The 20,720-nt window shown below is 42.5% G+C and overlaps 3 protein-coding genes across 6 annotated transcripts; all 3 read left to right on the plus strand.

Annotated features, from left to right (window-relative positions):
- Window positions 1-6,543: 6,543 nt before the first annotated feature.
- On the plus strand, window positions 6,544-10,455 carry LOC133896075 (putative pentatricopeptide repeat-containing protein At3g25970). Of its 4 annotated transcripts, none has more exons than XR_009905701.1 (3): window positions 6,544-8,719; window positions 9,143-9,940; window positions 10,340-10,455. XR_009905701.1 is itself a non-coding variant. In XM_062336584.1 (2 exons), exon 1 carries the CDS (start codon window positions 6,585-6,587, stop codon window positions 8,688-8,690), a length of 2,106 nt encoding a protein of 701 aa, XP_062192568.1. In that variant the 5' UTR covers window positions 6,544-6,584; the 3' UTR covers window positions 8,691-8,719; window positions 9,094-10,182. The 4 variants fall into 4 exon arrangements, 2 of the variants coding, with proteins under 2 accessions (XP_062192568.1, XP_062192567.1); XR_009905702.1 differs by having other exon boundaries at window positions 9,143-9,892; window positions 10,340-10,433; XM_062336584.1 differs by lacking the exon at window positions 10,340-10,455 and having other exon boundaries at window positions 9,094-10,182.
- LOC133895097 (nudix hydrolase 15, mitochondrial-like) lies at window positions 9,365-11,318 on the plus strand. The gene is made up of 3 exons (XM_062335292.1): window positions 9,365-9,430; window positions 10,175-10,459; window positions 10,762-11,318. The coding sequence occupies exons 1-3, from the start codon at window positions 9,365-9,367 to the stop codon at window positions 11,008-11,010; spliced, it is 600 nt and encodes a 199-aa protein (XP_062191276.1). The 3' UTR covers window positions 11,011-11,318.
- A 1,201-nt stretch (window positions 11,319-12,519) lies between these two features.
- Window positions 12,520-16,291, plus strand: LOC133896203 (nudix hydrolase 15, mitochondrial-like). Its single transcript, XM_062336757.1, has 4 exons — window positions 12,520-12,827; window positions 14,122-14,264; window positions 15,336-15,455; window positions 15,858-16,291. The coding sequence occupies exons 1-4, from the start codon at window positions 12,593-12,595 to the stop codon at window positions 16,080-16,082; spliced, it is 723 nt and encodes a 240-aa protein (XP_062192741.1). The 5' UTR covers window positions 12,520-12,592; the 3' UTR covers window positions 16,083-16,291.
- Window positions 16,292-20,720: the final 4,429 nt, after the last annotated feature.

A 20,720-nucleotide genomic window follows, 5' to 3' on the forward strand; every position in this document is an offset into this window, starting at 1 on the left:
GATTGCTAGAAAGTTAATCAGTCTATAAAGATGTAGAACAAAAGATTGAAGTGCTCATGCTAAGGACAAACAAAAACGTGCAAATTGGCATGGCTAAATAAGAATGCAGTATGCGATGCAGCGTGTTATAATTGAACAACATGTCTTGACAAGCACATGTTACAGTGCAGTTCCAAGTTCCAACTCTAGAATCACACATCTAGTACTCATATTCATTGGTGTTGAATAGTATTCTCTGCTATACTTGTGTTGCAAACTGCCAGATGACCAAGGTAGAACTCAGCTTCATGGAGCTCATACCATCGCCCTAGAACTGAAAAAATGCAAGTCACTACTTTTATGGCTATGTAACCCCTGATGACTGTGCTTCCGGATGTGCTTTCAAGTGTTCAAGGTCTGACTTTGTGTGCTTATGTTCCAGTTAAGGTTTGTTACCTCACATTTCAAGTCATGATTTAAATTTGTAAAAATCACGCCTCATATTTTTCTTACCTTGTAACTTTTTCACTCAGACAGTCTTGTTTCTAGAATATCCACACAAGTTTTCTCAGCTGAGATAATTGTAGTCGCGGTTGTCTCTCTGTTTTGGATATGCTAGCAAAATTCTTTCTTTGGCCTCGTTTGTGAGAACTGGTCCTTTCCAAAAGTTAGGTGCATTTGTGTACTCTCCAATGTTCCTCTTTGAAAGAAGTCATATTTATGTTGCGTTAATACTTTCAAGGCATCACTGATGATTTGATTTTGTTCTTTCACCTGTTTGCAATAACATTCGCTGAGAATTCATTGCACCATCGTCAATAACTACGTTTCTGTGATCACGTTAGTGTGTGTTTTTATTCATGTCTGTGTATGTTAACCGTTCTGTCACATTTACAATTGACAACCTTTACATGTGCATACAACTTGAATTTCAATAGCTTTTCTATGGAAAGACATTTTGAAGTAGGATTTTTCACTGTGTTTATTTTAGTTCTCTGCAATGGTAGGAAAAAAAACATTCCTATTTTATTCAACAGGCTTTTTCATTGTTCCTCTCCAGCTTTCCACATGTTATACATACAAGCTCAGAGTACAATATCTGCGGGGAAATATGTAGGGAAACCACCTGCTAGGTGGAAACATGGAAACCATTTCAAAATGCATGTTTAGAAGTTTTAGAAAATAAAAATAAGTCTACATAAGTTTTAGAAAATAAATAAGTCTACATACCCCTGAAGTATTGAGGTTCGTCTACTTAACCCTCAAAGTATAAAACCAAGTAATGATCCTCTCTAAACTATTCAAAATCGACTAAATAACTCCCTAGGTGGTTTTGGAGGATGGTATTGCATACATGGCATGCTGCCATGGATAAACTTGCCACACATTAGTCTTCCTCTCTCCTTCTCTCTACTCTCTTTACCTCTATCTCTCCATCACCGGTGACCACAACATCGAGCCAGACCAAGCAATATGCTAGCTCTGAGGCCCTCTCCTCTTTCTTGACGACACCATCAACGCCCTCTCGGCCCCTCTCCCTCCATGCCCCCATCTTGCGCGACACCATCGGCAAAAAAATGTGGATCTTGAAGTGCGGCTTGTCTCCACCTTGCCGGTCCATGGCTTTGGCTAGATGGATGACTTAGATCTAGAAGTGCAGCTTGTCTCCACTGTGCCATTTCGGCCTCCATGCTACTGTTCATCGATCCACGTCTTCGGTGAGACGACTAGCTTGGATCTGGCTCAGACGTGGTGCGGGAGAAGGTGGCCTGCCATGAGAAGGCGGTCCACTCAGTGAAAGCCATCCATCCATGCCAAAAGCTTGGTCAGATCAGCCATGGTGGATTGGTGGTCCCCTCTGCACAGTCAAGAAGACAACCCTTCTTTCTGACAAGGAAGGCCCATGTGTCATTAACTGAGTCACCGCCATGTCAGTGTCCATGTAATGTGCCACATTAGCAAAACCACCTAGGAGGTTATTTAGTCGGTTTTGAATAGTTTGAGATGCTCAATACTTCAGGGGTATGTAGACTTATTCCTTTAGAAAATCTCACAAAAAATATCATATGTAGAGGAAGTGATATCATGCATCCATGTAAGTTTTCAAGATCAAACTCGACTTCGTTTGTGAGATATGAAAGTGAAAATGGCAAAGAAAAAGAGAAATTTTCGGTACAAACATTATTCATCCTGATTTTTGTCCTTACAGCACAAAGCGGAGGTGAATATTCACATAAGTTCTCATCTGTGCCCTTATATTTTAAGGATGTTCTTTTATTTAACGTACTTTTCCATTGTTTCTCTTCAGCTTTCCACCTGTTATATATACAAGCTCAAAGTACACTGTCTTGTTACATTCACCTCGTTCTACGTCGGGATGGGTAAACCGATGATGATTATCAACCCGACAAAAGGCATGTGAAATCTTTGTGGACATTGCTGATGCCAATGTCTCCATCCATTGAGTCCTATGACTCTTCAATGCTCATCACAAGCCCACGAGGAACCATCATAGGCTGATCGATCATCCATTCGCACCACCCATTCATTCGCCATCGCCAAAGTAATATTGCTTTCCTCCTCTCTTCTCTCACAACTTTTTCTCGCTTTTCACGCTCAAGGACGGAGCAATTCGTATCGCATGGCCAGTTTCTTTTATGTAGTTTGTTCGCAGTTGGAATTTTGTTGTGCGCAAGTAACCAACCTCGTAAATCTATCTGATGAATGAAAGAGAATTATGTCCCCAAATTCTTTGTTCTTGCCGTGCAAGTTGAACCAGGTGATCGCCGACGAGATCCTCATGTCTCGGTCCTCACCGTCGGTGGCCATAGGGTATCACAAATGATATAAGAAACAATATTTCCTCGGTGTGGGTGTGTGTTCCGATCGCACTATCCCTTAGGCTTGGATCTGTTAAATTCCAGGAGCGACTAGTTGAGATCGAGTTTACCCTATTCGCGTCGTGGTAAGCGAAACATCCTGCAAATCCACCTCCGGTTGGCTTGGCTCGAGGAGCGATCAACATGGCACCCTCAAATCCTTCTGCACAGACACAATTTGTCTTGGAGGCAATGGCGGCAGCGGAGAAGAAAGAGGAGCAGTGGAGGAGAAGAAAGACATGCATTCCTCCGAAGTTTGATGGAGATGGTCCGAGGATTTGGGACAATGTCAATCCCGTGATGTGGGACAATGCCGCATCACTGCACGTGGAGGGGAATGCAGTGTGTTGGCTTTAAGATTCAGCATGGGTTGGGCAATTGGGATCAGTTTATGGAGACACTAGAAATAAAATTTAGGGCATATGATTACCGTAAGGCTATGAATGAGTTGCTGTCGCTCAGGCAGAAAGGTTCTATTGAAGATTATGCCAAAGCGTCTGAAGAAGCTCGCTACCAAGCGTTTATGCACACCACTGGTTTAGATGAGACTAGGGATGACAATGGTGCATGTTACCTGGAACGAGACAATTTTCATTCATTTGGGTATGTTAACAAGTAAAACCACCATCCATTAGGTGGAGCGAATGAGGGCCTGTTCTGCTACTCCTCATACCCATTAACCCATGGGGAAATATTTTACCTGTATACGGGTATAGGTTATGCAGGGGAGTTTTGGTTCAGCACGAGGCAGGTAGGGGTGGCACTACCCAGCGGGTGCAGCCCAGTTGCCATTTGTAGAAGAGATGTTCTTTGCCTCTCAATTTGTAAAAGGATACAAAGATGAGTACGTAGATCAATTTACTCATAATGGATGTGATTGGTTGCCAGTATAAGTTTTGTCCGTATGGATCGTATATGCAGACTGAAGAGAAGCAAATTGAGCGGAATCATATTTGTTGAAAATAAGAGTGTTTGATTGGTTGTATCTGTCTAGATAGGTTGAACTGAGATTCTGTTTGATTGATCAAATCTGAGGTCGTATGGGAGGATATAAGAGTTGAGACTGTGATTAGTTGCTCACATGAAAATAATTTTATGACATTAATAAGTGGACATACTCGTATGAGCGGATGTAGGAGCCTATATCCACCGGGTCAGATTGCGGATGTAAATTTGCATCCACCGAACCAAACTGAAATAGTACATGAGAACAACCAAATATGTATTTCCTAGAGATTATACGTATTTACCGAACCAGTATCTATTCGTACGGATAATCAATCACATCTAATATGCCCTAGAGGGTTGATGGAGCTTTATTGTTAACTCAGGTACATCGAAGGTTGTGTTCGGCCAAGGGATTTCAGGCTCGGAAGTCTAGTGTTTCCACCGATAAATCAGAGACCAAACCAATGATACCATCTGAGCATCTTGGAAAAGAAAGACAGCTCCGTGATTAGATTACCTCGCATAGGCATGACAGCGGAAAAATTTCGCGCAGGGAATGGGTAATCATCTCCGTCTCGATTGGGGGAAATTTCCCCGTCCCCACTCGCGGGGGAGAAAATTCTCCCATCCCTGTCCCCGCGCGGGGAATGTGTACCCGACGGGTTTCTCATCCCCACTACGCTAGCACGGTAAAGGGCAATCAGCGGGCTTGCTGCTCCACGAGCTTTGGTGGGTTGGGCTTTAGTTGAGCCGTTTCTTGCATATATGGGCCATGAGGAGTTTAAGAATTTCGGAGAATCGACCCCACGGGGAAATAGGGACGGAGGATAGGGAACCATCCCCGCTCTCATCATACCCGATGGAAGAGACTTTTCTCCCATTAAACCCCTGCGGGGGAAAATTAGCTCCATCTCCATCCCCTAATAGGGGAATTCTCCATCGAGGAATAGGGATCGGGACCTGTTGACATCCGTAATCTCGCAGGCATCACGGATCTTTGGAAAGAAACATGTGAGTGCATGTGACCAAGAATGCTAATTCCTCCCCGTTCACACAGTAAATATTTTTTTCTTAGTCTTCGAAGTTACATTTTAATTATTTTTTTATAAACTAGATATTTTTATAATTTAATTAAACTAGACAAAGTTCAATCCTAGAAAATCTAGATTATTTTCGTCGCTTCCATTACCGTTTGGACTTCAGCTATCGTCTCGTGCCATTGATTTTAAAAACTTGCACGGTCCTTGCTACTAGCGTCATGGGCGGTTACTGTTTTGATATGGGGATCGTTATTCAGTTACTAAATTGTCAGCACACATTTTGTTTTGCCGAATCAAGAATTTCCCACGGACAACCATCAAGCGCACGAAAATGCCAAGAATGCTGTGATTTTTGCACGGTCAAACTTGACCCACAATGGTGATTTTTGCCCAAGAGATGCATGGTCAAACTTGTAAACTTAGCATAGAACGGTGATTTTTGGACGGTCAAATGCCCTGACCAGACACTGTCTGCCTCCCTCCCGATACACGGCGATGGCAAAGACCGAAAGTTTTTTAAATCAATGGCAAGAACATAAATTTCCCTTCAATCATAGGACTGGTTGGTACCCAGCACCAAGGGTTTACATTCGTTTGAGAGTCGAAATCTGGGACCCGGCAATTTTCCGAAATTTGCGAATATCATAAAAACCACTCAAAATTCGGTAAGAATTTGACTAAATTTATAAATCGGATAGAAAAATTTGGCTGAATCAACATTTGATAACCGTTCGAATTCAACCAAAAACCGATTGTATTTTTCACATTTTGTTTATAGTCTAAAACCGCTCGATTTTCCTACGAAAACCTCTCAGTTTTCTCGAATTTAGGTGAAGTTCAAGAAAATAAAAAAATAGTTTAATCTTGTAAAATCGATAACTAATTCATCTGATCTTCAAATCAAGCGAAACAATTTGTTGGTTTCCCTGTACCATGATCTACATCATAAAAGTATTTATGCTCATAAAAATATTATATATTTTCTGTGAGAAAATGTATTTGCTAAACTTAATTAAATACATAGTTAATTCTTTACTAATCCAAATCATGAAACCAATTTTATTAGACATATTATATGATTCTATGTCTTTTAAAACTACATAAACTTATGAAATAGTTATTGTAACATGCATGATTGTGTAAATATGTTGCAACTAGATTAATTCATAACTCACCCATCACACATCCAAAATTAGAGAAATTACTTTTATTAGTTTAATTGTATTATACTTTATATAGGAAAAATAATGGTAGACATAAAAAGTTTAATTAAAATATTGTTTTTTAACATGTTCAGTGAACTTTATAAAAATTATAATTTTTTTTAATAAAATTCTAAATGAAATGAAATCAACTTTAAAGATACTCTTAAGATATGTCATTAAAAAAAAGTGTTTGTATGTTAAGCTTTTTCTTAATGTAATAGACCAAATCAACATGTTGATATGGCCTATTTCACCATTTTTCTTTTTTTAACTTCCCCTCCACTAAATATGATACAAATAATATTATTTTTAATTTTTTTCATAGAAGATCTCAGAATTGTCTATAGTATTTTTATTTTTTTATTTTTAAATATTTTTAAACTTTTAAATTTTAATTCGAAAATCGGTTGAATTCAAAATACTGCGGATCGAATTGTCCGATTTTTTGACTGGCTAGCGGTTTTGAACGGTTTTGTGAACCCTGCCCAGCACCCCCAGCAGTCTGGACCTGGCTCCGCAAATGCCCGCTGCGCATGCGCCGCCGCCATCAGCACCTCGCCCTCGCCGCCGCCAAGTCCCACGCCGCCCTCCTCAAGTCCGGCGTCTCCTCCCCCACGCCCTGGAACCAGCTCCTCACCGCGTACTCCGCTGCCTTCCCACCCGGGTCCAGCCTCGCCGCCGCGCGCCGCGTGTTCGACGAGATACCCCGCCCGGACGCGGTCTCCTGGAACGCCCTCCTCGCTGCGCACGTCACTGCCGGTGCGCACCGCGACGCATGCCATCTTCTCCGGGCCATGCGCGCTCGGGGCCTTGCCGCCAGCACCTTCACCCTCGGCTCCGCGCTCCGCTCCGCCGCCGCGGCGCGCTGCCCTGCCCTCGGCGCCCAGCTGCAGTGCTTGGCTTTCAAATCTGGCCTTGCCGATAACGTCTACCCCGCTAGTGCATTACTCGACGTGTACGCCAAATGTGGCCGCATGAGGGATGCTCGCCGCGTGTTTGATGAAATGCCTGAGCGGAATACAGTTTCTTGGAATGCACTCATTGCTGGGTACGCGGAACATGGGAAGCTGGCGCAAGCAATGGAGCTGTTTCTTGAGATGGAGAGTGAGGGGTTGGTCCCTGATGACGCAACATTCGCTGCTTTGCTCGGAGCAATCGACGGTCCGAGCTGGTGTTTCTTGATGCAGCAATTACACGGGAAGATTATGAAATATGGAGCAGCGTTGGGTCTGGTAGTGCTGAATGCAGCAATCACTGCGTACTCGCAATGTGGAGCTCTGGCCGACTCTAGAAGGATCTTTGATGGAATTTGGAATAGTAGGGATTTGATATCATGGAATGCGATGCTTGGAGCTTACACTTACCATGGGATGGATGATGAGGCAATGAGGTTCCTTGTCAGGATGATGCAAGAGAGTGGAGTTCAGCCTGACATATATAGCTTCACAAGTATGATAAGTGTGTGTTCAGATCATGGGTGTGATGATCACCGAGGGAGAGTAATTCATAGTTTGGTGATCAAGATTGGGTTGGAAGGAGTCACATCTGTTAGCAATGCTCTGATTGCCATGTACACTAGGTTCTCTGATAACTGTACGATGGAAGATGCATATAAGTGCTTTAGTTCTTTGGTGCTTAAGGACACAATCTCCTGGAATTCTATGTTAACTGGATATTCACAGCATGGTTTAAGTGCTGATGCTCTGAGATTTTTCAGATGTATGCGATCAGCAAATATTAGGACCGATGAGTATGCATTCTCTGCTGCTCTGCGGTCCTCCTCAGACCTTGCTGTACTTCAGCTAGGTAGACAAATACACAGTTTAGTCATCCAATCCGGTTTTGCTTCCAATGATTTTGTTTCAAGCTCGCTGATCTTCATGTATTCTAAGAGTGGAATTCTTGATGGTGCAAGACAGTCTTTTGAAGATGCAGATAAGAGTAGCTCGGTGCCCTGGAACTCTATGATGTTCGGTTATGCACAACATGGGCAGGCACAAACTGTGACCAACCTATTCAATGAAATGCTAGAGCTTATGGTTCCTCTGGATCATGTTACATTTGTTGGCCTAATTACCGCCTACAGTCATGCCGGTCTTGTAGATGAAGGGTCAGAAATTCTCAATACGATGGAAACTAGGTATGGGGTTCCTCTACGGATGGAGCACTATGCATGTGGAGTTGATCTATATGGGAGGGCTGGGCAGCTTGACAAAGCAAAAGAGCTTATTGAGTCTATGCCATTTGAACCAAATGCCATGGTGTGGATGACCCTTTTAGGTGCTTGCAGAATCCATGGAAATATGGAGCTAGCTAACAATGTGGCCAGCCATCTATTTGTGGTAGAACCTAGAGAGCACTCCACCTATGTTCTCCTCTCCAGCATGTATTCTGGTCTTGGAATGTGGAGTGATAGAGCAATAGTGCAGAGGGTAATGAAGAATAGAGGTTTAAGCAAAGTCCCTGGATGGAGCTGGATCGAGGTGAAGAATGAGGTGCATTCTTTCAATGCAGAGGACAGGTTGCACCCAAGGACCAATGAAATCTACGAGATGTTAAGAATGTTGTTTCGAGTGGCACAGAGGCTTTCTTCTTGTGAGGATGAAGAGATTCTCATGATAATTTCCAGCGACACATGAACCGCAATACTTGCTATACACAATTTTCTGTATGTTCTTTCTCTTAATGTTGGGAGCCAAGGCTCTGGAAATTATAGAATTTAAGAGAGTTTCTTAAAATTAATGTGGATACATAATCAATACTATTCTTTTGAACATCTATTCGATTAGTATTTTTTTATTTTCACTTTGCATCTAGGTGATTCAAATTGTAGGAAAAATCTTCAGTATATTTTTAGGCAACTTTCAGAGTAATATTTCGTATATGTTCGAGTGATCTGGCTTGGCTATCCTGCATGGTGCAACCCTATGCAATTACTGCATATATACATTTATAATGCAGATAATAACAATTTTCATTTCTTATTCTGAGTTCTTATCCTTATTAAAACTTTTTCACATATTGCTTGTTTGTTGTCCCCAGCAAAGGGTACATACAACTTGGCATGAACATCTTCAACATGTGTTTTCAGATGCCTGAAGTGGTCTGCCACAACAAAAGCTTTTACAGACATCCAGAGATCATGCAGTTCCAATAATTCCAATTATTTCATTATGGGTGGACACATCTGACATGTAGAACCCATATGGTTGTCCCAGAGACAGCTCTGCAAATTCTTGAAGCGGCATTCTTTTACTGAGCTTGGTGAAGGTTAACATCTGCATATCCACCCTGAGTACAATATTCTGGAGGTATGCTGGGTTATTCAGCATATGAGGTTCAGTTCCGGGGATCACATTCGGACTACAACTGGGATCAGGTGTGGAAAGCTAAGGTTGAAAACAAATGTAGGTCCTTCTCGTGGATCCTTCTGCAGAGATAGCTCCTCAATCCTCACAGCCGATAGGATACTGAAGCGAGGCGGGCAAGCAAACCCAATCTGTCAGCTATGCAAAACTCAGAACGAGTCAGGAATTCATCTGGTTGCAAACTGTACCTACTCGACTTATGTATGGGATCATGTGGAACGGTGGTCAGGCTCTCAGGACATTAGTTAGGCTGGGACATCTTCAAAGCTGAAATCATGGTGGACGGTAATGATTTGCGCGGCAGCAAGTCCTATCTACATGGACAGAATTCAGACGTTGACATATACAGCCTGGAACTTATGGAAGGAAAGATGCCGACGGGTCTTTGACAACAAAGCAATATCAGTTCAGCAGATAGCTCTGTTAATTAGGCGAGATGTTGATGCTCTACGCCAGGCGCGAGATTCACTAGAGTAGTCTTCCGTTTCCTTGTTCCTTTTTTCCTGCTGTGCCGGATCTCAGTGAGTGTTGTTCTAGGCCTGGCACTTCAGCCCTGGCTAGGATAGTGTAAATACTGCTAGCTCTCTACTATAATGAAATGGCAGATCATCTGCCCGAGTTCTACTAAAAAAATATGATAAAGATATAAGAGCAGAAGCTAACCTCCTGAAAAACCACTAGAGAGAGCCTAATTCTTTTTTTATGTGAACCAAGTTTTTTTTTTGCACAGTTATAGTAAAATGTCCTATTAGTAGGCTCAGGAGTTACCTTCATTTCACTCCAGCACTTGCAAACAAATTGTTTTACCCCAGTCTTTTGATTATGCACAGTTTACCTTCTTTGAAGCGATAAACTTCCATTCGATAATAATATTACTATTTAGGATTCATCACTATAAATATTCTCCCTGTCCTTGGCAGCATCTTCTGGTAGTTGTTCCTGTTGTTGGCATACTGTCAGACATACAAGCGCTTAAACCTGTTCTCAATGTTGCTGAGGTGGACAAAATTTTTGATTTACCCCTGGAGATGTTCCTCAAGGTTAGTACCTTTGTGTTCTTACCATTCTAAGATGTCATCTAGTTTTTTATAAGATGGTAACTATAACTGCCTTCTGCAATTTACCACAAAAATCACTAGTTTAAAAAACATGTCAACTGCATGCGCTACCATTTCTTCTCATAATTTGTATGTCAAATTATTTTTCAGAATGACAAACTATGATAGGTTGACATGTAGAATTAAAAATTGCAAATACCAAAGGATCTGCTTCATTTTCATTGGTATCTTGGAATATACTCAACGCCATCTATTCCTTGTGCCATTTGTGTTGGATGGTACAGGATGAGAACAGGACATCCGAGAAGCGAGAAAGGATGTGGCAGACATTCACAGTTCATTACTTCACTTATGAGAAGGGGAACCGGAAGAACATAATCTGGGGTCTGACCGCCCGCATCCTGATCCATGCTGCTTCAGTTGTATACGAGCGACCACCGGACTTTCCTGAGCGAAGAGTACAGTTCAACTTGCCAAAGTACCAAAAGGAGTATTCTTCAATGCCGTTGGGATCAGTACCTGCCAGACACTAGTGTCTACGATGCTCTCCTTTATATAACAGGAGATTACACCACAAGAAATTGTTATAGAATCCAAGGGGAGTTAAAATCATATGTTGTCATACTAATTTATATTCTTTGCACACTATTTTACTTACTACAGTGACAACATAAACAATTAGAACAATGTTAACTATATCTGTGTACACTGCCAATTGTCTTTATTGATGCTGTTGATGAGATCATCAAGCATTTGCTCTAATGCAATGGGATTGTATGTATAAATGAGATTGTTTTGCTGAATTCATTGTTCTATAATAAGGATTAGAAGTTTGTGAACACCTTTCATGGTCATGGTCCTATTGGTTCTGCATTGGCCTAATGCTTCTGGAATCAGGTTGCCAGTTTTCTGCAATCTTTGTCTATCCTTCAATTCTATAACATATAATTTGGTGTTGTTATAGTTTTTCGGGCAAAAAAACTAGTTGGCCATGTTTGAGCAAGTAAGAGTGCGTTTGGTTGTAAGATAAGTATGAATGGGATATAACCGTTCCTATTTTTTAATATATGTTCATCCAAGTTGTCTGTTTGGTTAGGTGAATAGGATAAACTAATTTTCTGTTTAGTTGTAGGGATAAAGGTGGATAGGATGAGAGTAATTAACTAAATTATATTTCTTAATTTTAAATAATAATGGTTAACCATACACTAATCAACACATATTAATACTTATTAATGATACTCTTATCATAGTAATTACTAATTAATAACAAAATAGGCTAATTATCAATAATCGTACTCTAATCGACACACCAATAATGCACTAATAAACACACTAACACTTAACAACCATAATCTCATAGTAATAAATATTAATTAGCAATACAACATGCTAATTATCACTAATTATTTTACTAGTGATCATGATGAGTCAAAGTGAATAGCCTCATCCGATCAAAATGAATGGATCACTCCATCCAACATATTTGAAAAATATTCTCAAAAATCGGATGGTCACATCCACTCCCTTCCAACCAAACGCCTTAAAAAAAAAATAGATTGCCATATCCCATTCACTCTCATCCCCAACCAAACACACCTAAAATTTGTTACTTCTATTAAAACTTCAACAATAGTTTTTCCATAAATATGTGTCCATATAGTTAATTAAAGTAGTTTATATGGCAAATGTATGCCCTTTTCGTTTCACTTAACTTTTTCTGAAACCAAGATTTACTTAACTAAATATTAGAAAAATTATTCTCGATCAAAGTTGAAACAATGAAAGTCAAACGAGGGCCTTCTCACTTTTACGTAATTAAATGCCACTCTTCCGCATTGATTGATTAAGCTTTTATATCGGTTAAACAATAGTATTAATTCAAAGTCAAAGTGATCAGTAAACGAAAATGAATGAAGCAGAACATTAGATTCAAAAAATCTAGCACACCAAAGCGCCATGATGAATCAAAGATTGGCCCACAACAGCCGAGCTTGTTCAAACGTGGGCCACGTGGCAAATCGTGGCTGATCAGACAAACCCATCGAACGCTGTCGGCCAAAGAAAACCCTCCGCCGCTCCCACCAACTCCTCCGATTCCCAGCTCCCGCCGCTATGGAGGGGAAGGAGCTGGAGGACCCCAGCGCGGACATCGAGGCGCTCATCCGCCGGCTGAGGCTTCACCGGCCGGGGCCCTCCCCGTACGACCCCTCCCCCGCGGTGACCCCCGCCGCCGGCGAGCTGTTCCGGCCGCGGAGGGCCGCCGTGCTGGTCTGCATCTTCCGGGGGGGCGCCGGCGAGCTCCGCGTACTCCTCACCAAGCGATCGTCCTCCCTCTCCACCCACTCCGGTGAGCATCTTGCTCTGTCGCTCGCTTCCCCTCTTCTGCGCGATCGATCCGAATCTTGGCCCAATGTTAGTAGTGTTTGTGATGGACAATGTGTCAATCTACGCAGTGGGTAGAGGCTTAGGGTTCAGCATGTAGTTCTGCAAATTTTGGTAACTTGAAATGAGCCAGAGGATTGGGTTACAGGCCAAAAATTGGAACAGAACCTAGTAGTAATTTCGGTTTCTTTTAGTAGTGTTTCAAGTGATTATTCGACCCTCACCATGGTGTTAAAAAAAGTTAGTTTAATGCTTGTGAGGCTGCTCTTTTAGGATCATGTCCTGTTCAGACTTTCATAAATCGGAGTCTTTGATGCACTTTGATCTAAAAGCATAGCAGGACTTCCAAAGTTTTGGTGATCATTTATTGTAATTTAGAAACAAAAGAGGCATTTGTTTTCTATAAAACGTGACAGGATGATAACTTGTTGGTGATTTGTGATAGATAGTAGGTCAGAAATGGACCATACATTTTTTAGAATAAGGGAGCTTTCACCCACCACGACCCTGTGGATAGACCAGGCAGCTGCATGCACATCCCTGCATGTCCTCCACTCGAAACATGTCCCGCATCAAACTATTCAATACTTGTTGTGATGTGGCACAAAATTATAAAGTTAAAAAAGGATGTACCTGGGATCTTTGGATGCAAGTTGCAATTTCAAGATTAGGAGTTGAGACAAAAATACTTAGGTGTCAAGAAAATTTTAGCTTTTGTTTCCGCATACCATGTTGGCAATAGTTGTTTCAGGCATATCAAATAAATTAAGTGATGGAGTATTGAATTGAGAATCAAAGAAACTGCAGGAGTGGCATTACACTAGGTGCCCTTATTGCCCTGGCTTAGGACAAGGCTTGAGTTCAGGAATTATAATTAACTTTGGTTTGTTCCTGAAATGAAATAAGCCGAGGGCACCTTAATTCCAGGTAGAGCCAACCTACCTTTCTGCTCTGTTCAGATTAGGCTTGCCATACCTTTTACATTTGGAGAATCAAGCTCACCCCCAAGCTTCTAGATTTGTCTCAGACATGAGTGGTTTGGTCCTATCTTTGGTTTGAGTTAGAGAGCTTGCTTAGCTCAAATCAGCTTGTGCAAGTGAGCTGATCCATGTTTAACCTACAGTTCATTCGAGCATAGCTTACTTTGAGATACATGAAAAAGGGTAGGCGAAGACTTGATTAGGTTTATGACGAAGATGACGGATAACCACTTATATGCATTTATTTATGATTTTGTTTCCTCCATCTGGGATTTTCAGGGGAAGTTGCATTACCAGGAGGAAAGGCCGAGGAGGGTGATGCTGATGATGCAGCAACAGCATTAAGGGAGTCAAAGGAGGAGATAGGGCTTGATCCAGCTCTAGTAACTGTCGTTACTTCTCTTGAACACTTCTTGTCCAAAGTACAGTTCCTTTTGTTCCCATTTGAATCCCTGTGGAAATGTTTTTCAAATTTGGTGCATCAATCAAAAAGCATAGGACTTTTCTCTTTTTCTTGTTCAGATGTTGGAACCAAACACATGTGTGCAGCTAAACTAACTTCACTCAGGATCTGCTTATAGATTTATTGAGAATCATATCATAGGCTATTCTTTCAAGAATCCTTTTTTACCGGATCTCGATTATTAATCAATTTTTTTACTCCAGGACAGCAATCTTTTTGCATTACATAGGAAGTCATATTTTTATCCTTCCAATGTCCTGCCTTACCATCATAATTTCTATTGGACTAGTTGCATAGCAAATGCTATACCAATCTGAAATATGAAAAAAATGATTTTGTGATATGTTGTCAACTAAATTGTGCTGCAATGGCTATGTTTGAACTATGCAGCTTGTTAAGATGGTGCACATTGTATTTGTTTTTAAGGAGTCATACACATGGTTATTTTCTTAGTCTTGGTGGTCTTGTTTAAGATTTGGTTAAGGCATACAGTATACATGTTAGCCCTATCATTGATCTGTCAATGCTTTGTTTGTTGAATTTTGTCTTTAAACCATACTTGTCAAATGTCTCTTATGATTGCTGCGGTACTTATCACATCATCACATGAAGATGAGAATAATGTGAAACTCATAGACAAGGTCATGCTAGTTATGTCGATCCATATCATTTTTTTTTTGCGAATGATCCAATCATTCAGATATAGAGCAGAAGCTAAGCTCCTAAAATTTAGCTGTAGAATCTGTAGTGTCTAATCAAGTAGGTCTGGAGTTCCCTTCCTTTCACTGCAACACTTGCATACATAATTTGCCAACCGAAAGAAGTTCATTTCAGGATTCCCACCTGACATGTGGTCCCATATGTCAGTGACACATGGAATGGCAAATCCTGGTGAATCCTGATGTGCCTCACTCTTTTTATTATAGAATATGTATACAACTTAAACCTCTTTGAAGTTGTAGACTGTAATTCAATAATAATAATAATTCTTAAGACTCATCACTATTGAATTTCTTCATGTCTTTGGCAGCATCTTCTGGTAGTTGTTCCTGTTGTTGGCATACTTTCAGACGTACAAGCGTTTAGACCTGTTCTTAATGTTGCTGAGGTGGACGACATTTTTGATGTACCCCTGGAGATGTTCCTCAAGGTTTGTACCTTTCTGCTCTTGCCATGCTAACTATGGGCTGTGTAAGATTTATCATATATTTTTTCTTTTATAAGATGGTAATTATTAGTGTATAACTGTCTTTGCCATTTACCACAAAAACAAACTAGTTTACTGATAAAACATGTTAATCTTTGCCATTTACCACAAAAACAAACTAGTTTACTGATAAAACATGTTAAGTGCTACCATACTATTGTAATTTGTCCTGACATGATATTCTGTATCTCTTACTTTCCAGAATAACAAACTATGATAGGTTGACATATAGAATTATTGATTGTTTGCAAATAAAGACAAAAGGAAGCTGTTCCATTTTCCTTGATACCTTGGATTATGCTCAATGCTATTTATTCCTTGATCCATATGTGTTGAATGGTCCAGGATGAGAACAGGACATCCAAGGAGCTAGAATGGATGGGGCAGCCCTTCACAATTCATCACTTCAATTATGAGAAAGGGAACCATAAGTATATAATCTGGGGTCTGACGGCTGGCATCCTGATCCATGCTGCTTCAGTTGTATACCAGCGATCTCCAGACTTTTCTGAGAAAAGAGCACAGTTCAACTTGCCAAAGTACTCAAAGGAGTGTTCTTCAATGCCATGATCACCAAGTTCAGCACCACCTACTAAACACTAATGTCTACAACGCAATCTCAACCATATACCACTGAGCCTACAGCAGGCTACACCACATGAAACTGTTTGTAGAATCCAAGGGGAGTCACGTAACTTATATTTATTGAGATCTTGATCATAACACAATGAACAATACTCGTATAATTCTCAATTAATGGTATATTGATTGTTCATCTCCATCACATCAGTTGGGGTGAGGGTATTTATAGCTATATCTCAACCACCCTAATCACTATTACATTAATGCCCTTATTCTTTGGAAGGTATTATAATTACTACACTATTACAACTGTTATATCGACCATGACGTGACATGTGTCTTTAACCCCGCGTGTCGGCCAACCCTTAGGCCTAATGGTGGGCACCTTCGGGCCTCCCTTTGGCTGATAGTTGATCTCCTCTGGGTCATTCACTTTGTCGTTGATGACTGTAGGGATCAGTGACGTCCTAAGAGGGGCGGGCGGGAGGGGGGGGGGGGGGTTAAATTAGGACATTTAAAACTATTTCGGTTCTAAAAAACAACACAAGATAAGTCTATATCAATTTCTATCTAAATGTACTCTAAATTTATCTATTGTGTCTATTCTACTGATCAAAAAGCTTGTAACCTATCTAAGAAGGTAAATTGCAAGTAAGTAAATACGAAAACGTAAATAAAGTAAAGAGAGTAAACTCGGTATAAGGATTTTTTCCCATTGTATCAATGACATAAATGCCACCTCTAGTTCATGTTGGAGCTCTACAAAAGATATGCTCCCGGTCGATACCTGGTCACAGCTTTTGAGTCACCAAATCGCAAAGACAAAGCCTCCACCCAGATGAACCACCAAGCCACCAAGTTACCAAGGCAAGGTCTCATCACTAGCCTCTCTTCCGGTTCCTTGGCGCCGTGATCGTTTCGGTGCTTGAGCCACGAAGGCAAGGGTTTTCGCGTCCCCGCACAATTGTCTTGCCGCCGCTTCACACCAAGTCGGAGGGTCAACAAGCTTGCCAGCGAGTCACCAAAACTCCAAGGTACCGGCGTACCAAAAGGTACACTGTTGGATCACTCTTTGATCCACTCTCTAGACAGCAATCACCTAGCAACACACTCTCTAGGCCTAATCACTCTCTAATGGTGTGCTTAATTATCTTTAATGATCACTTTAAGTACTTTGATGGCTTGGATGTCTTCTCAGGTGTATATGAACTTCTCTAGACTCCAGCACACTCAAAAGACTAAATGGAGGGGTATTTATAGCCTCAAACTCGCGCACTAGTTGTTAACCTAACGACTCTAAAAAGTTAACACCGAGCGGTGAGAATAGTAGTACTAACACCGGATCATCCGGTGAGTACACTCTCACAAACTAGCCATTGAAACCCCACTCAAATCTTTGTGAACACCGTATACTCCGGTGTATACTGCAACATCATCACCGGACATTCCGGTGAATATACCTTAACCATCCGAGCCAACTTCTTCTCTGTGTAAATTGCTCCGGTGTATTCCCGGTGAATATCATTTCATCACTGGACCATCCGGTGAGTTATCCTCAGCCAGACGAGCCAATGCAACCCTCTCTGGAAAATATGCTCCGATGTACACATCTTCAGAGCACTAGAACTTCCGGTGAGGTCACTGCATTCTCTCCTTTGTCAACAATACTCCAGTGCTTTTCTCCGGTGTGTTCAAATCAATCACCAGACTATCCGGTGGGGTCTTCTGTTTCTTCTTCATCTTTGCATTGTTCATTGTTCGGTGTGTGCACTTCATTCACACCGGACCATCCGACGTAACACTTGTGTCCATTTTGCCCATGTGTCACTAAGAAATGCTCCGGTGTTTAGCAAACACTTTGCACCGGACTTTCCGGTGAGGTCAAATGTCTCTAGATACAATGCTCTGGTGTGTTTAACTATGTGAACATCAGACCATCCGGTGTTGTCATTTTTCCTGGGACTTTTTCCAATTCAACCAAAGTTTTGTTAGATTAATCTTGTTGTTTTTCATTAGTAGTATGTTAGTTGTGTTCACGTGTCAGTGTAGCTTCGAGCAGGCAAGTGTCTAAGTTAGTTTGAGAGCGTGCTGCATGGCATTGTGTGCCGATCGACAGTGAGTAGTGAGTGGATCGGGAGCCAGGAGTTGAGTGCACGTTTGTGTCATGGGAGCTAGCTTTGCATGTGGTTGCAGACAGGTGCTTGTTGAGCCGTGGCGCACGTTCAAGAGCAGGAAAAGGTAAAGCTGTTTGCATGGACGCATGCATCGTCGGTGGACTTAGTACTTACGAGTTTGCTGTTGGACGTGAACGAGTTGTTAGCATGTAGATGCATTAGGATAGGCTTTGGCTAGTCATGTGTTGTCCGGTTCGTGCGGCTAGTGGTGCACGTCGTAGAACGGCCAGGAAGGGAAGTTAAGTTAGTACGTGTGTGCAGATCTGCATGTTTTAGTTAGTGACTTCTGTCTATAATAAGCATGTAGTTAGTATTTAGAAGATTAAAAAAAAAAACAAGGAAAAGGCATAGGTAGTGCCGCAAAGACTTTTGCGTGTGTTCCTTTTCTGTGTTCTGCTTGTTAGCTTCCTCTGTGCGTGTTCCTCGCGTGTGTGATTCCCTCGGCTGATCGTGTTTATCGCTGGCTGGAATCTACAAGTTTGTCCCGGCTTCAGTGGCTTCTTCATGTATTGTATCCATGAGACATACTTGACAAACATATTAGTCCCATTGACTATATTGTCATTAATCACCAAAATCACAATCATGACCTAATAGGGCAATTTTCGCTACAATCTTCTCCCTTTTGGTGATTGATGACAACACAACCAAAGCAAGAGGCAAATGATACTGTCGGTGTATCAGGAACCGGGGGTCCCTGAGTCCCGAGACCAGGCCAGCCGTCCGCCACGTGTCACCATCCCGCGAGGTCCCTCATGTAGGATGAGGAAAATCTAAGTTTCGGGAGAAGGTGCTCGGGGCCACAGCCTCTGGTCCCCGAGCACCCCAGTTCCCCGATGACCCGCAGAGTCCAAGTACCGGGAAGAAAGTGCTCGGGGAGGTGCCCGCTCGCCCCTGAGTACCATAGTCCCCCGATGGGCCGAAGAGCCAAGTGCTCGGGAGAGAGTGCTCGGGGCTGCACGTGGCAGCCCCCGAGCGCTCGGTTCCCCGAAAGTTCTACAGAAGTGCTTGGGGCTGCACGTGGCAGCTCCTGAGCGCTCGGTTCCCCGAAGGTTCTACAGAAGTGCTCGGGAGAGAGTGCTCGGGGCTGCACGTGGCAGCCCCCGAGCACTCGGTTCGCCGAAGGTTCGCGCGAGAACACCCGATGCCCCGACGACCCAGAAGGACCCGTCGACGAGGCGTCAACCAATCAAAGGTCCGAGGCCACATTTAATGGGCATGCGCGGCCTGACATCTTGACATCCTGACATCCCCAACTGCTCCCACCGCAGTGTCAGTCCCTGCCATGCTTTGGCAGGGGGCGTGGGTCCATTAATTGCACGGGTCCCGTCTCGTATCATCCAGGGTATCTCGGGATAACGTTGCCAGGATCAAAGCATTCCGCCTGCCACCCTGCCCTGGCAGAAGAACAAGACAGAGTGGGCGCGCCGGGTGCTTCTGTGGCCGCCCGGTGGGCCCTCTCAACGGCGCCAGGACATCCACAGTGACGGGTGGTCGGATGCGCGCCGCGTTTTTCCACCGCCCCTGTTACTTCGCCCATAGGGAATGATGATGCCTTTCTCAGTCGTGGCGTCTTGGAACTTGAGCCCCCTCTTTCCCATTTGGGGTAAGTCGTGGTCGGCGAGCGTATAAAAGGAAGGGATGGACAACACAGGACCATCGAGGACAGAAGATCAAAAAAGGGCGAAGGGGATCAAGGAAAAAGAGACAAAGACACACAAGAAAACATTCGAAGACAGATCGAGACGATCGAAGACATCATCCGAAGAACACCACAAGCAAGCTTGAGCAGAGCTAGAGCAAGGGAGCCTCAAGCTCTCAGTTAGACAATATATTCTTGTAACCAGATATATCCCTGAGGGATTCCCTTTGAGGAAGGATATTGCATCCAAACAGGAGTAGGGTATTACACCCCCGTGCGGCCCGAACCTGTCTAAACTCCGGTGCATTTGTTTCTCTTTGCACTAGGTCGACCATCTCCCACCACCGGCCGTTGCATTTATTTCCACTTCCATTTATTTCTCCGACAAACTCATTCAGGATCATCCCCCGGCCGAATCTCTAAAAAGGGGTCTCTGGGGATCCCTGCGACAGGAGTTCATCCTCCGACAGATACCAATTGAGATCTACATGAATTCAAAAAGTTCTCAAAACCATACCTCTTTGCTTGGATGTATATTCTTACCCACTTTGTCCCTCTTATGTTGTGGCTCCCCCTTTCTCCTATTGCCACTATCTACCTTGATTGACCTAAGCAAGAGCTTATACCCTTTTGTTAACCTTCATGTATCTTGCACTTTGCTACAATCTCCCCACATAGTTCATCTTGCATTTCTTGCTTTGGTTGTCAAACTTCTCCCCTTTTGTCAACAATCTTACAAAAAGGACTATATTCACATGTTGAACTTAAAGGGAAAAACATTAGAGCACTTGGGAGAGAGCTTCAAAAATC

The sequence above is a fragment of the Phragmites australis genome, chromosome 16, assembly GCF_958298935.1.
Source record: "Phragmites australis chromosome 16, lpPhrAust1.1, whole genome shotgun sequence".
Lineage (NCBI taxonomy): Eukaryota > Viridiplantae > Streptophyta > Magnoliopsida > Poales > Poaceae > Phragmites > Phragmites australis.

Excerpts from the sequence above, each read along its gene's own strand:
- LOC133896203 (XM_062336757.1), top strand. The coding sequence starts at position 12,593 with ATGGAGGGGAAGGAGCTGGAGGACCCCAGCGCGGACATCGAGGCGCTC. Across the intron at positions 12,828-14,121 it reads CTCCCTCTCCACCCACTCCG|GGGAAGTTGCATTACCAGGA; the intron begins GTGAGCATCTTG and ends TGGGATTTTCAG. Across the intron at positions 15,456-15,857 it reads CCCTGGAGATGTTCCTCAAG|GATGAGAACAGGACATCCAA; the intron begins GTTTGTACCTTT and ends TGAATGGTCCAG.
- LOC133895097 (XM_062335292.1), top strand. The coding sequence starts at position 9,365 with ATGCTGGGTTATTCAGCATATGAGGTTCAGTTCCGGGGATCACATTCG. Across the intron at positions 9,431-10,174 it reads CGGACTACAACTGGGATCAG|GCTCAGGAGTTACCTTCATT; the intron begins GTGTGGAAAGCT and ends TCCTATTAGTAG. Across the intron at positions 10,460-10,761 it reads CCCTGGAGATGTTCCTCAAG|GATGAGAACAGGACATCCGA; the intron begins GTTAGTACCTTT and ends TGGATGGTACAG.
- LOC133896075 (XM_062336584.1), top strand. The coding sequence starts at position 6,585 with ATGCGCCGCCGCCATCAGCACCTCGCCCTCGCCGCCGCCAAGTCCCAC.